General features: G+C 46.3%; 1 protein-coding gene across 3 annotated transcripts in view; it reads right to left on the reverse strand.

Annotated features, from left to right (window-relative positions):
* Positions 1–13,802, reverse strand: part of INO80 (INO80 complex ATPase subunit) — a 110,337-nt gene that overhangs the window by 73,486 nt on the left and 23,049 nt on the right. For all 3 annotated transcript variants that reach the window (XM_076071578.1, XM_076071579.1, XM_032965272.2), the window contains 9 exons: positions 11,935–12,055; positions 10,917–11,122; positions 10,601–10,654; positions 9,498–9,701; positions 9,122–9,311; positions 7,816–7,883; positions 6,598–6,807; positions 5,959–6,039; positions 2,635–2,730 (listed from right to left, as the gene is read on the reverse strand). In XM_076071578.1, coding sequence (XP_075927693.1) covers positions 2,635–2,730; positions 5,959–6,039; positions 6,598–6,807; positions 7,816–7,883; positions 9,122–9,311; positions 9,498–9,701; positions 10,601–10,654; positions 10,917–11,122; positions 11,935–12,055 — 1,230 coding nt within the window. The remainder of the gene's footprint in view (positions 1–2,634; positions 2,731–5,958; positions 6,040–6,597; positions 6,808–7,815; positions 7,884–9,121; positions 9,312–9,497; positions 9,702–10,600; positions 10,655–10,916; positions 11,123–11,934; positions 12,056–13,802) is intronic.

Genomic DNA, 13,802 nt, shown 5'->3' on the forward strand with positions numbered 1-13,802 from the left:
GTAGTATCTACTGACTGTAGCAATATTTACTGACCGTAGTGGTATCTACTGACTGTAGTATTATCTGACTATAGTAGTATCTACCGACCCTACGGTAGTATCTACCGACCGTACGGTAGTATCTACCGACCCTACAGTAGTATCTACCGACTCTACAGTAGTATCTACCGACTCTACAGTAGTATCTACCGACTCTACAGTAGTATCGACCGACTCTATAGCAGTATCTAGTGACTCTACAGTAGTATCTACCGACTCAATAGCAGTATCTACTATCACTACAGCATTGTGTACTGGCTGTAGAAGTAGCTATACTAACTCTATAGCAGTGTGTACTGGCTGTAGCAGTAGCTATACTAACTCTATAGCAGTGTGTACTAGCTGTAGTAGGAGCAATACTAACTCTATAGCAGTGTGTACTGGCTGTAGCAGTAGCAATACTAACTCTATAACAGTGTGTACTGGCTGTAGTAGTACCAATACTAACTCTCTAGCAGTGTGTACTGCCTGTAGTAGTAGCTATACAAACTCTATAGCAGTGTGTATTGGCCGTAGCAGTAGCTATACTAACTCGATAGCAGTGTGTACTAGCTGTAGTAGTAGCAATACTAACTCTATAGCAGTGTGTACTGGCTGTAGTAGTAGCTATACTAACTCTATAGCAGTGTGTACTGGCTGTAGTAGTAGCTATACTAACTCTATAGCAGTGTGTACTGGCTGTAGTAGTAGCAATACTAACTCTATAGCAGTATTACTGGCTGTAGTAGTAGCTATACTAACTCTATAGCAGTGTGTACTAGCTGCAGTAGTAGCAATACTAACTCTATAGCAGCGTGTACTGGCCGTAGCAGTAGCTATACTAACTCTATAGCAGCGTGTACTGGCCGTAGTAGCAGCAATACTAACTCTATAGCAGTGTGTACTGGCTGTAGTAGTAGCTATACTAACTCTATAGCAGTGTGTACTGGCTGTAGTAGTAGCTATACTAACTCTATAGCAGTGTGTACTAGCTGCAGTAGTAGCAGTAGCTATACTAACTCTATAGCAGCGTGTACTGGCCGTAGCAGTAGCTATACTAACTCTATAGCAGTGTGTACTAGCTGTAGTAGCAATACTAACTCTATAGCAGTGTGTACTGGCTGTAGTAGTAGCTATACAAACTCTATAGCAGTGTGTACTGGCTGTAGTAGTAGCAATACTAACTATAGCAGTGTGTACTGGCTGTAGTAGTAGCAATACTAACTCTATAGCAGTGTGTACTAGCTGCAGTAGTAGCAATACTAACTCTATAGCAGTGTGTACTAGCTGCAGTAGTAGCAATACTAACTCTATAGCAGCGTGTACTGGCCGTAGCAGTAGCTATACTAACTCTATAGCAGCGTGTACTGGCCGTAGTAGCAGCAATACTAACTCTATAGCAGTGTGTACTGGCTGTAGTAGTAGCTATACTAACTCTATAGCAGTGTGTACTGGCTGTAGTAGTAGCTATACTAACTCTATAGCAGTGTGTACTAGCTGCAGTAGTAGCAGTAGCTATACTAACTCTATAGCAGCGTGTACTGGCCGTAGCAGTAGCTATACTAACTCTATAGCAGTGTGTACTAGCTGTAGTAGCAATACTAACTCTATAGCAGTGTGTACTGGCTGTAGTAGTAGCTATACAAACTCTATAGCAGTGTGTACTGGCTGTAGTAGTAGCTATACTAACTCTATAGCAGTGTGTACTGGCTGTAGTAGTAGCAATACTAACTATAGCAGTGTGTACTGGCTGTAGTAGTAGCAATACTAACTCTATAGCAGTGTGTACTGGCTGTAGTAGTAGCTATACTAACTCTATTGCAGTGTGTACTGGCTGTAGTAGTAGCTATACTAACTCTATAGCAGTGTGTACTGGCTGTAGCTATACTAACTCTACAGCATTGTGTACTGGCTGTAGTAGTGGCTATACTAACTGTATAATAGTACTAACTTCACAGAGTGTAGTGGTGAGACCTACTCCTGTGCAGAGGCCCGGCCTCGCCTAGATTGCCCAGCCAGCAGAGGTGGCACCTTGGCAGGCTGGGGCTGGGTCGCTACCCCCCACAACCATCCCCCCGCCCGCTCTATAGTAGTTATCTACGGACTATTGTAGTAGCATCTACCGACTCTATAGTAGCAACTGTACACATTGGGCTGGGGGGGGAGAAGAGAACATCACACTGAAGACTTTACCTCGGCGTTGTTGTGTGTATTTTTTCTGCATTTTTTACGCGAATGAGAATTCCCCCCTCCCCCCACCGATCGCGTGTGTGCGTTGCTAGGGGCAACCACCGGTCAGCTTTCTCGCGCATACACAGATGCGTGCTTTGGCGCGCGCTCAACATAGTAATATAATAATAGTACTAAATTGTTAATTTAACTACTTTAAAGTTGACGGATGTGAAATACGAATAGCGCTGGCTCACCACGGGGCTTATCGCACAGTATCTGGGTACTTTAAAAAAACGTAAACCCCACGTTGTGAGTTAAATCCGTCGCAATTTGAATCCACAGAAACACAAGACAGACAAAAAAATGACATATATAGGGAAGATGGCTGTCAGTAAAAAGCCAAACAGGTTCCAAAAGTTGTTGGCATGGCATGCAATAGGTTACCTTGAACTTGGGTGTAAAGCGCGTAAATTCCTGGTGCCAGTTGTTGAGTGTAGAGGCAGGGGAAATGACCAAGAAAGGGCCCCAGATATTTTCTCTCTGCATACACACACACAAAAATGCCACTTTTATGTTAGCGAGCCGTTCAGGAAAAAACAGGGTTTTGTACTTATGTTAATCTAGTTTTCACAAGTGGTCGCTGATTCACTCTGACTCCACACATATGAACCCACAACAGACAGATGGTGGAACATGTTTCGTCCAATATAATCGTTCAACATGGCTGCCCTTCCAAAAATTGCATTTGGGACACGGCCTTCTTGAGACATGCGGAATCACCAGCCATATCTCTTTGTTCTGCCCACGTGAGTGGAAGAAATTACTGCTTCACTTATGAATCGTGGCTTGAGGAACCTTGCATGGTACAATGAGCATCACAGTTTTCATAACATCCATATATTTGCTTTCCCATCACCAGACATTTGTAATGACTAAGGGTCAGCTTGATAGCTTAACTCAGAGTTCCAGGAGAATGAGGATTCCAGCTAGGGCCAGTGACCTTGATGTGAATTTCTCAACGATAGGTCCCAGAAATCTACAGCACGGCAGCAGGTTGTGAGAAAATCGCATTGATACCCTCAATAAAAACTGGTAATGATGTATTTCACAGATTGTAGGAAATTTGAAGCTGTTCAAGATCTTGGGGCCATGCTAGTGGCTGCAGAGGGGAACACGTGCACAAAAGGCAGATTCCCCTATAGCCGTAGACTTTTGGGGAAATACTGTTTATACAAATACACACAAGAACGAACACACGGACATAGCAAAGTTGCCGATCCTCTCAACCTCCAGTCCCCCATGCCTCTGCTCTATTGGCTCTGCTCCTGCTCGTAGCACCACACGTCCATTTATCCCTTCTCTGAAAGTGCTCTATACATGTGTTGAGGCATAAATGATGACTCGGAGGCAGATCTTCGTGTAGGGGCTTGCGCCAGTTTTATTAAAGACCTCTCTTTGTGCACGACTCTGTGTACTGCACACTCGCTGCCTACACTCCACACCCCAGGGGAAAGGTACTTGGGATTCCCTAGCACACCCGCAGGCTACCCAAGCCTGGTGCCAAATGCCCCCCTACCCCAGGGTCCCATCGCTCCCCCAGGGGAAGGGTACTGGGGAGGTCCCTAGCACACCCACAGGCTACCCTAGCCTGGTGCCAATTTCCCCCTACCCTGGGTCCCGACTTCCACCCTTCACGTTCCCGGACTCTCGAGACGACCCTGAACCCGTGACAGGTTCCAGCTTAAATCCCCACGGGGACATGACGTCACCGTCCTGCCCCCTGTGCGTGACGTCACCATCCGTGATGTCATCGTACCAGAGGGCGAGCGTGACATGACGTCACTCACTCCTACTCTACACATGTGTAGTGACATCGCTGGATGTCACCAGGTTGTGGGTGTAGTACTGGTCCTAGAGGGGCACGGTGTGCATTGAATAATAGCGCTGGATGGCACAATGTTGTAAGTGCTGTGCCAGCCCTACAGAACATGGTGTGTGGGTGCCGACCGAAGGAAAAGGTCGTGTGAGGCCATGGCACTTTGGTTGACCCAGGAGGACACGTGACCGGTTAAGTTGACAGAGGGGCCGCATGACGAGGCCTGGGGGGGGGGGGTCACGTGATTGGAACCCAGGTCCTTCTCGAGGTTTCTGGAAGGTGGGCATGGCCAAGGGCAGAGCCGGCCACGCCACAGAGAATATAAGCCGGGTCTAGAGAGGGACCGGGGTTGTTCATCCCAGGAAGAAACCCTTCGTCTACGATAGCTGTTCTACGAGTCTTCCAGCACGTGGACCCGGGCAGATGCTGTTGGTTCCGGGTCCGTAGTAACAGTTATGTGCTAACTAGTGTAGTTAGGCGGGTGGTCACCACTCTATGTTGTTATTCTGTTAAGGGGAAGTTACCCTGTGTGTCCGAACTAAACAAAAAGCGCTGCCTCCAAAGACTACGTCTGCGACTCAGTTGAACCCATTACGCGTGCGATTTAGCTGTGCTCTCTGGCCAAACCAACTGTTTATTAAAATGAACAATACGGTGCATCCCTATTTATCTATATATAAAAGGAAAATTTGTGGATATGTGTCTGTTCGAAATGTTTAGCATACTTCCCAAAATGCTACAAACTTGAAAATTGGCATGTGGGTAGCTCCCATACTGTACACAATTTAAAACGTATAAAATTAACTGTTATATTTTCGGGGGGGGGGGGGGAGAAATTACCATGAAGTGTGGGGCGTCAACCCGCATACAGGACTGGTGAGAATCGGTGTGTGAGCTTTTGTGGTATCGATTAAACGTGAATAGGCCGATTCTAAAGAAATCTACCTTAAGATTCCTTTGCTCGATTTAAAGAAACGATTCTTGGCGCACGAGCGTAAGTTTTTTTTCCACAGCGCGTTGGGTTTTATTTGAATGAATCAGGTAATTATCTATGTTTTCTTTTGATTTATTAATCAATTGCTTTAAAAATACATAATTATATGAATTATACAGAAGGGTTGTGTGTAAACGTTACATGTAGCACGTTAAACGTTTTCCCCCTAAGTAACATGGCTAAACGGTACAATGCCAATCAATGGGTGTTACGTAAAAAATTATTCAAGTAAATTATTATTGCAAGTACTTTTAATTCTTACCAATAAAAGGAATTTTATGTCTGTCTGTGTGTCTCTCCGTATGTCTGTGTATGCAACTTGCGACGCTTTTAACTCACAAACTGGGGTTTACATTTCTAACTTTAAAGTAGTTAAATTGACAATTTAGTACTATTAATTATTATGCTACTACGCTGAGCGCGTGCCAAAGCACGCATCTTCGCATGCACGAAACGTTGTGGTTCCCATAGCAATGGACATGCGCGATCTGTGAGGGCGGGGAAAAATTCTCATTCGCTTTCATGCAAAAAAAAAGGCAATGTGTGCAGTTACTACTATAGTCGGTAGATACTGCTGCAGAGTCAACTATTTACCCCCCACTTGCTATAACATTTTTGTTGACGGACTAATGGAGAGACAAACCGCACGCCCGGCTTTCACAATTGCTTAGTATTTGTGTATGTATACGTTATGTCTTTAAGTTTTGAGAATTTTTGAAATATATTTTTCCCCGGGCAATGCCGGGTACTTCCCGCTAGACGCAACAACAAACTAACTCTGCACTTGACGTGATGCAAAGGTATGTGTGGGTAACTGTGTGTGACGTGATGCAAAGGAATGTGCGGGTCGATTCAAATGCATAGCGGCCGATGCAGGGGAGTCGACAAGGGACCGCACCTCTGCCAGATGTGCGAGCAGCGCGATGCTCTGCACTGTTTTCCCCAGGCCCATCTCGTCCGCCAGGATACCGTTGATGCCCTGCAGGATAAGTGCCACACAGACGCAAGTTAATTGACCGATTTGCAGCACTGAAATATTGTACATTGTCACTGCTCGATGATCTGATGCCGTCGACTTAGTCTTACTAATGGAAACCCACTGTCAACAAAAGTGGGGCAACATGGTTGCGAGATGTTAACTATCTCGCCTGGTATACAGGCGGTGTTCGATCCCAAGCCCGACGTCTGTATATTTGGAGTTTGCACAGTCTCCCCGTGCTCACGTTGATTTTTCTTCGGGTCCTCCGGTTTTTCCCTCCACATTTAGAAACATGCTTTTAGAGTATTTGGCTGCTATCAATTACCACGTGATAAGCCACTTCGTTGGGTTATTATTTGTGGCCAACTCACTTAAAAAAAAGAGCTAAAAAGCTCAATGGGCTTTACCTGGTAAAATAATTTAGCAAACCCCTGAGCAATGAGCCTGTGTTCCCATCCCCCTTCATTCGATACCTGACTTTCAGCAGAGCAACACAACCAAATACAGTCCGGTTTGTGCGGCGAGGGTGGTCGGAAAAAAACTCCCATCCGCTCATACCTGCTCATAGAGGTTGGCCAGCCAGTTCATGCCCTTGAGCTGGTAGGCCTTGAGCTTGCCGCAGAAGAAGGAGGGCTGGGGAATGTCCTCGCCGGCCAAGATTGAGGGGTTCGCGAGGCTGTAACTCTCCCCGAAGCCGGTGCCCGACGCGTCGGCCGCACGCAGTGCCGCCAGCCGGCTCTCGCTCGCCTCGTCATCAAAGAGCCGCGTCTGCACAAGCGTCATCAAGAGGGGGCAATCATCAGCTTTGTCATTCAGAATCAATTCCTCCTACACAATAAGCAAATCTCAAAGCACTCACCAAAACTATCACTGAATTCATCATGGAACCTCCTTTGACAGTACCAAACATATGAGAGTAGGTTTTTTCCCCTTTTTTTTGGCAACAAAAAAACACCTTTTGCAAGGAATCATGTCGGCATTAACCACAATACTTGTCGTTAGAATGCAAACAAAAACCCACTGATAAATATGCATTGTCTTTGAAACTGATTGGTCCACACCAGAGACACTTTCTTTTGAGCCTCTGGTCTAACACCGTTTGAGACGAGGCTCAAAAGAAAGCTGTCTCTGGTGTGGACCAATCAGTTTGAAAGACAATGCATATATTATCAGAGTATGTTTTTTGTTTGCATTCTGACCACAAGTATTGTGGTTAATGCAGACATGATTCCTTGCAAAAGGTGTTTTTTTGTTGCAAGAAAAAAGTGGAAAAAACTTATTCTCATATCACTGAATTGTTGTTGCTAGACGCAAGCTTGGTGTTTTAGACCTTTGGGCCTGTGCTCGGAAACTGTGCTAAAAACACTTGCATGAAGAGAACACTCACTGAGTTGAATATAAAGCTACACTGCACTAAATTGACCTCGGACAAAGAAGTTCTCAGCCTCCCAAACATACAACTGTCAGTGGACAGGAATGTGCAATTGCCCCATTGAAACAGGTCATGAGGAATTAGTACATTTATTTCAGTCACGTGGAAATTGTAATTTGTAAAATTATGCATAAGCATCTAAAGGAACAGTTGTTATGTTCTGGTTATAGTTTTCAACCTTACCATTACCCTTTCGTTGATATTCATACTTCATAAACACAACATATGGGGACTGAATGTTTTCTGCAGATGCGAGGCAGGTCATAGGAGGCATATTCGAAAAGCCAAAAGCCAAAAGCTTTTCGAATACGAGCTCTGCATCGCGGTGCTTTGTGAATCCTTACCCTGGCCTGATGGGCCTGAAAAGCTTCTTCAGCATTGCGTAGAGCCCGAGCCTTGTAGAATTCGCTGTCTGTGACGACAATCATAGGGCATCAAGCGGCAGCCAGATGCACCATCAACACAAACATTTGCCTGGACATCCGAGCAGCCAAGTGGTCTGCGCACCCCTCCACGACAGTTCAAAGTACACGTTACAGAATGTGGGGAAGAGTTCAAACATAATAACTACATTCAAACACAAAATCCCAATGTGACTAGAGTTGCTTAAACAGCCTGAACAGAACGTGTAGAAGACATATCTTGTGAGTCAGAAGAACAATGGAAGAGGAGATGGAAGCATTGAAAAGGGCTGCTACTCTGTAGGACGCTGCGGTGAGAATACTGTGGTTATGAATGGAGTAGGCAGAGAATGAATGTTTGTATGTATGCAGAACTTATTTCGCCCTCTACGTAGCCAACCATGCTAATCGGAGAATCAAGGATGGAAGAAGATATTTATTAAGTTACAGATAATGGCAGAGATGTGCGGTTGACTTGATGTAGAGGATGTCGAGTGGAGATGGTAAGTGACAAGGGAGAGGGACACGGAACAGGAGGATCAAAGAGAGCAGAAAAGTTGCTCACGCCTGCTGATCAAGATGTCACAATGGCCAAAGTCGTTGATGCCACCTACTAATCGGTGGGGCAGTTTGGGCGACTGGGCTTTGGGGGCGTAGGGAAGACGTTTATGGAGCTGAAGAGAAGTGTTGGGTTTCCGGCACCATTCGTGCTCCTGCAAGGGCAGCCTGATGTGATTTCAAGTGTTCCTGTCTAGACATGGTGATGAATTTTGAAACGGGACTTTGATGGCATTCCGGCCTGCGACTTTCAACTTCGAAGATGGAAGGGGTGAACCAGGGGGCAGACAGACCGGCCTCGGGAGTTTTGGCTGGCCATCGAACAAAGACAGTCACGGCATCGCACGCTTTCAAATGCGCTTCTGCAGCCATCTGGAATGCTCTTCCATCCGATATTAGGAAGCCACTGGAGCTATTCAGTTTAAAATCTAGATTGATAACTAATTTCTTTAGAACTGCTTTTTGTGTTCAGTTTCTTGTCCTTCGCACCGCTGGTTAACACGGTTGGTAACGTACAGTGCGAAAGAAATTCAAAATACGTACATAGAGCATTTAGGAAGTTGGGGTAGTGGACATCCTTGGTGGGAGACAGCAGTTAGGGGTGCTGCAAGTAAGCGATGGGCATTGGTGTGCTGGGATCTATAGGGTTGGTTGACATTGTGCATTAACCATTGCTCATTGCCACCCTCACCATAATCGTCGTGAGCGGGGTCCAGTGTGACGCCCCCTGGCAGCTGGATAGGCCTGCTGGGCGTTGAGTCCTCCAGCTTCCTCAGGATCTCGTCCTGCTCCATGTCCATCGTCGTCTTCCCGCCAACGAAGTGTGCGTACAGCTCCGTCTGCGTTATCAGGAAGTTTAGCTTCCGCTGCTGGCGCTTGGCCTTGGGGATGGGAGCGGGACGGGAGCAGGATGGGAGCAGGGCGGGCATTAGCTTTCGATGCATCGATTCAAATTGAATCATCCTATGAAGAGGACTTGTCCCTTGGCCATAGGAACGTGTAATTCCCACCACTGGTGTTAAAAGGAAACAAGTGCTGCCACGTTGTTCATTAGAGCAGGAAGTCACCTCTCTCATCTCCTCGTCCAACTTGCGCTGCTCCAGCGCCTCCTTGTGGGCGCGCCGTCGGTGCTCCTTCTCCACCTTCTCGTAGCGTTTCCAGTAGAGCAGCATCTCCTTCGTGAGGCGGCGCGCTCGCGGCAGTGTCTCCTTGCAGTTCTTCTGTGTCTGGATGGAAGCTCGCCGCACCTCACGCATGCACTGGTGCGCCAACTGCTCGCGCCCACCACATGCAGACGTCAGCCGTCATCCCGCAACACCCCCCCCAATGAGAAGTGGTGCCGCAAAAGCGGGCGTTAGCCGATCGTTGCAGGGGTTCGCCGTTCGAATCCGGCGGGCCGCCCCTGGTTAAACGAAAGGCCCACTGAGCTACGTAGATCTTTTTCTAAAAGCGATCTGGCCACAAATAAGAGCTCAAAGAAGTGGCTTATCACATGGAATTTTATAGCAGCTAAATACTCTACACGCACATTTCTAAATGCATGCCGCTGCTGGTTAGTACTGCAGTGCCCATGTATTAACCGTAAAACACTACACACCGTCTGCTTCAGTGTGGATGTTAAAAAGTCCCGTGACATCATTAAAAAGGAGGCTATTGCATACTGACATCATGCTGCAAATTTGCCAAATTTGAAAATTACCTGCAAATTACTGAACTCGTGACAGCCTCCCGCTGGAAGAATAGCGCGAATATCAAATATACCCAATTATAATTCAATATTTTCAGTCCGGGCAGGGTAGCGACAACTTGAAAGCACATTCTATTGCAGTTTTGGTGAGAAAAATGTAAAACATTGTAGGCTGGTGTCATGATACCAAATTCAGATTACTCAAGATGTGCATACATCCGCCGAAACAGGAAAAAAATACTCTAAGCACTGGGCTTAGCCAATCGAACGGGTACTGTAGATATTAAATTACCAAGCAAAGAGACACTTCAGATTTAACAAATTAAAAAAACACACTGAATCCAGGCACTAATGTAAGTGATACAACTTAATATGCTTTAAGTGCAGAGCTCTGCCAGTGGCATGGCACTGCGGAAAAAGGTCGCGTCTTCCTAAAGTGAGAGTGGGAAAGTGGGAAATGAGACGGCGACGATCCCGACCCACCTTTTTGGCATTTGTGAGAATGTTGTTATGGGCCGACGACTTTTGTTTTGCGGCCTGCAGAAGAAAAAAAAACCCCAAACAGGGCACTTCAATCAATCCACAGCGCATTCACAAAACAATTTTGACAAACTTTATTCGTGATTATTCATATTTGATGAGCTCTTGTTGAATCCAAAACGTGGACGAATCTGACACCGGCAATCGCATGCAGCACGGAGCACAGGTCCAGCGCATCACACCGAGCCAGCTGGAGCCGGAACCCCTGGGTGCGCCGCTGCCACTGTCGCCGCCACCGCCACCACCGCCGTTCTCTCACTTTGGGAATATCTTTCTTGGCAACGGTGAGCCACGCGCGGCGCCGCCGCTGGCCCAGCTGCTCCAGGGTGAGGTGCTTGCGGCGCGACGATGTCGTCGCTGTGCCCTCCTGGGAGAAGCGCGCCACCGGCCGCCCGTCCCACGGCGCCGGGGAGCCGCGCTGCTGCTGCTCCTCGCGGCGCCGCTTCCTCATTTTCTTCTTCATGGCTACGGGGGGCACGGGAGAGGCCATGCGTGGTGGGGGTGCGGGTGGCAGTGTTTTTAGAATGTGTGTGAAAACACTGAACTTCTTTCGCACCGTACGTAACCAACCATACTAATCGGAGGTGCGAAGAATTCCATCAATACGATAGCAGAGTAAACCATAATATTATAGCCATGCTGTTACATTGGAACCTCCCATGTTAGGGCCCTCCTGTATAATTGTTTACAAGCAGGAGGTTGTGGTTAAATCCCGACCGTACCGCTGGTATATTTGAAGTTTTTCCATCCACGTTTAGAAACATGCATTTAAATTATTTAGATTATTTTGCTGCTATAAGTTCCCACATGATAATCTGCTTCATTGAGCTATCATTTGTGGCCAGGTCACTTCTAAAAAAGAGGCTAATAGCTCAGTGGGTTAACCTGGTAAGATAAAAAATAGTTTAGTTTTATTTGTATATTTCTAAGTAATTTTTTTACTTTTTCCTATACTTTGCACTCCTATCGTGTTTTTGTATTGTTTGTTATTGTAACATTCTGACCTGACCCTACTGGACATCTGTGAAAAAGAGCTTAATAGCTCATCGGGTTCCTCCAGGATAAATATTCTGATTCTGATACTGCATGTAGCATTCGTCGTGTCTCAGGTAAAAGTGGAAAAGAACCACATGTTAAAACACTTTCACAAAAACAACTGCCTAACACACTTCAGCAGGACTCATCCGAAGGAGCCTCATAGACTTTGCGAGCCGCCCTGGGTAAAAAAATTGCCATATTATAATCACTGTGAGAGCAGATATACAAAGGCGACGCACCTTTGAGCTTGCGCTCCTCCTTAGGGCGCTTTCGCTTGGGCCCCGAGGAGTGGCGGTGTGCCTCGTGGTAGCGGTCCAGCGAAGACAGCAGCCCCGCGCTGTAGAACTGGTACTGTTGCAGCTGCACACAGCACACATGGGCGTCACAGCACGCGTCAACCGCACGGCCGCGGCACGGCCCATCTCGCAAATACCACTCATTGGCCTTCCACTGCACATCTCGGACAGGGCCGGATTAAGGTGCTTGTAGGCCCTAGGCACTTCTGAATTTGCAGAGCCACGTAGGCCGGCTGCCTTCGTCTCCCCAGCGCTGCACACCACGCTAGGTTTACCGCAGCATTTCCCAATAACTGAAACAAGTTAAAACGAGGCTCCCTCTAGTGGGGAAAGCCAATGCAGTTCCCAATCAGATCGCATAGGTCACTGAAGCTTTCTTCGTTTGAAAAACAGTGGAAGACTCATTTTGAGTGGGATCTGGAGACAAAGGTGTGATGCGATCGTATAGGATGATGGTGTGGCATGATGGTGTAATGGGCCACGACGGGCCTCTGAGCCATTGCCGAAGATTCATTGGCAGCCTGCAGACCAAGTTTAACGCTTATTTTGCGAAACCAGGTGAGCACTCTAGAGACCAGGATAAGTCTCATTTGCAAGAGACCTGGGGCATTTGTAAGCCTGTAGGGGGTGATTTCTACGTATCCCTTGGTTAACGTTTTTATCCGTTTCACGAAAACTACTGTTAACTGAAATACCTGTTAATCCAATATAGGAATTAATTACATGAGTCACCCACGTGCATAATGTAAACACTGTTAATCAAAATTTTTATGGTTAGTCGAAACCATGGGGTCCTATGGGAGGCGAAATGTTAACCGAAAAACCATTAACTGATGTCACTGTTAACTGAAGGGCTACTCTAATCCCAATTCAGTAATTTGCAGACATTTTAATTTTTTCTAGATTTGAAGCTTTCGTGACTGCAAGGATTCATACTCTTTGGTTTTATTTGGTAAAGTCACGTAGATAAAATAAAACAAAATAAAAGAAAACAATTAAATCACGACGTTTCGGAGGCAACACAAGCTTCCGTCTTCAGGTGGAATAGTCAACGCAGAATATCTGTGTCAGGAACACAGTTCAGAGAAGACCGGGATTATATACAGGTTAAGGGAGGGGGGAGGAGTCGGTAAGGGGGCGTGGGTGGGTGGGAGGGCTGGGTTAAGCAGCCTTTTGATAGACTGCTGCGGGTAACAACCACTTCGCACTGCACGAGAGTGGGTAAAACCCACCTTTTGTTATGCTGCGTGGGGGGTCGGGGGGAGGAAGAGACATGCTGCATTTTTTTAAAGCGGCGGCAAACGGCTGTTCAATTATAAGGTAGCTAAAGTTTGATATACAACTACTGAAAAAAGGAAATGGCTGTACAAAAAATTGAAAGGCAGCTAACGTTTGACTTGATTTATAACATCTTTCCAGTGATTGCTAAATTTGAAACCATCCTCTCGGTTGAAGTTATGTCTGTGTTTGTAAATCTGGATGGCCTCGTGGACTGCTTAACCCAGCCCTCCCACCCACCCACGCCCCCTTACTGACTCCTCCCCCCTCCCTTAACCTGTATATAATCCCGGTCGTCTCTGAACTGTGCTCCTGACACAGATATTCTGCGTTGACTATTCCACCTGAGGATGTAAGCTTGTGTTGCCTCTGAAACGTCGTGATTTAATTGTTTTCTTTTATTTTGTTTTATTTTATCTTCATGACTTTATCGAATAAAACCAAAGAGTATTTTAATTTTTACTTTGGAAAATTTGAAGCAATCACTTTTGAGCAAACACACTTTTCAACAAAGTCTTTTATTGGCTAAAGAA

Source organism: Petromyzon marinus, chromosome 33 (assembly GCF_048934315.1).
Source record: "Petromyzon marinus isolate PM22_M1 ecotype Great Lakes invasive population chromosome 33, UKy_Petmar_22M1.pri1.0, whole genome shotgun sequence".
Taxonomy (NCBI): Eukaryota; Metazoa; Chordata; class Hyperoartia; order Petromyzontiformes; family Petromyzontidae; genus Petromyzon; species Petromyzon marinus.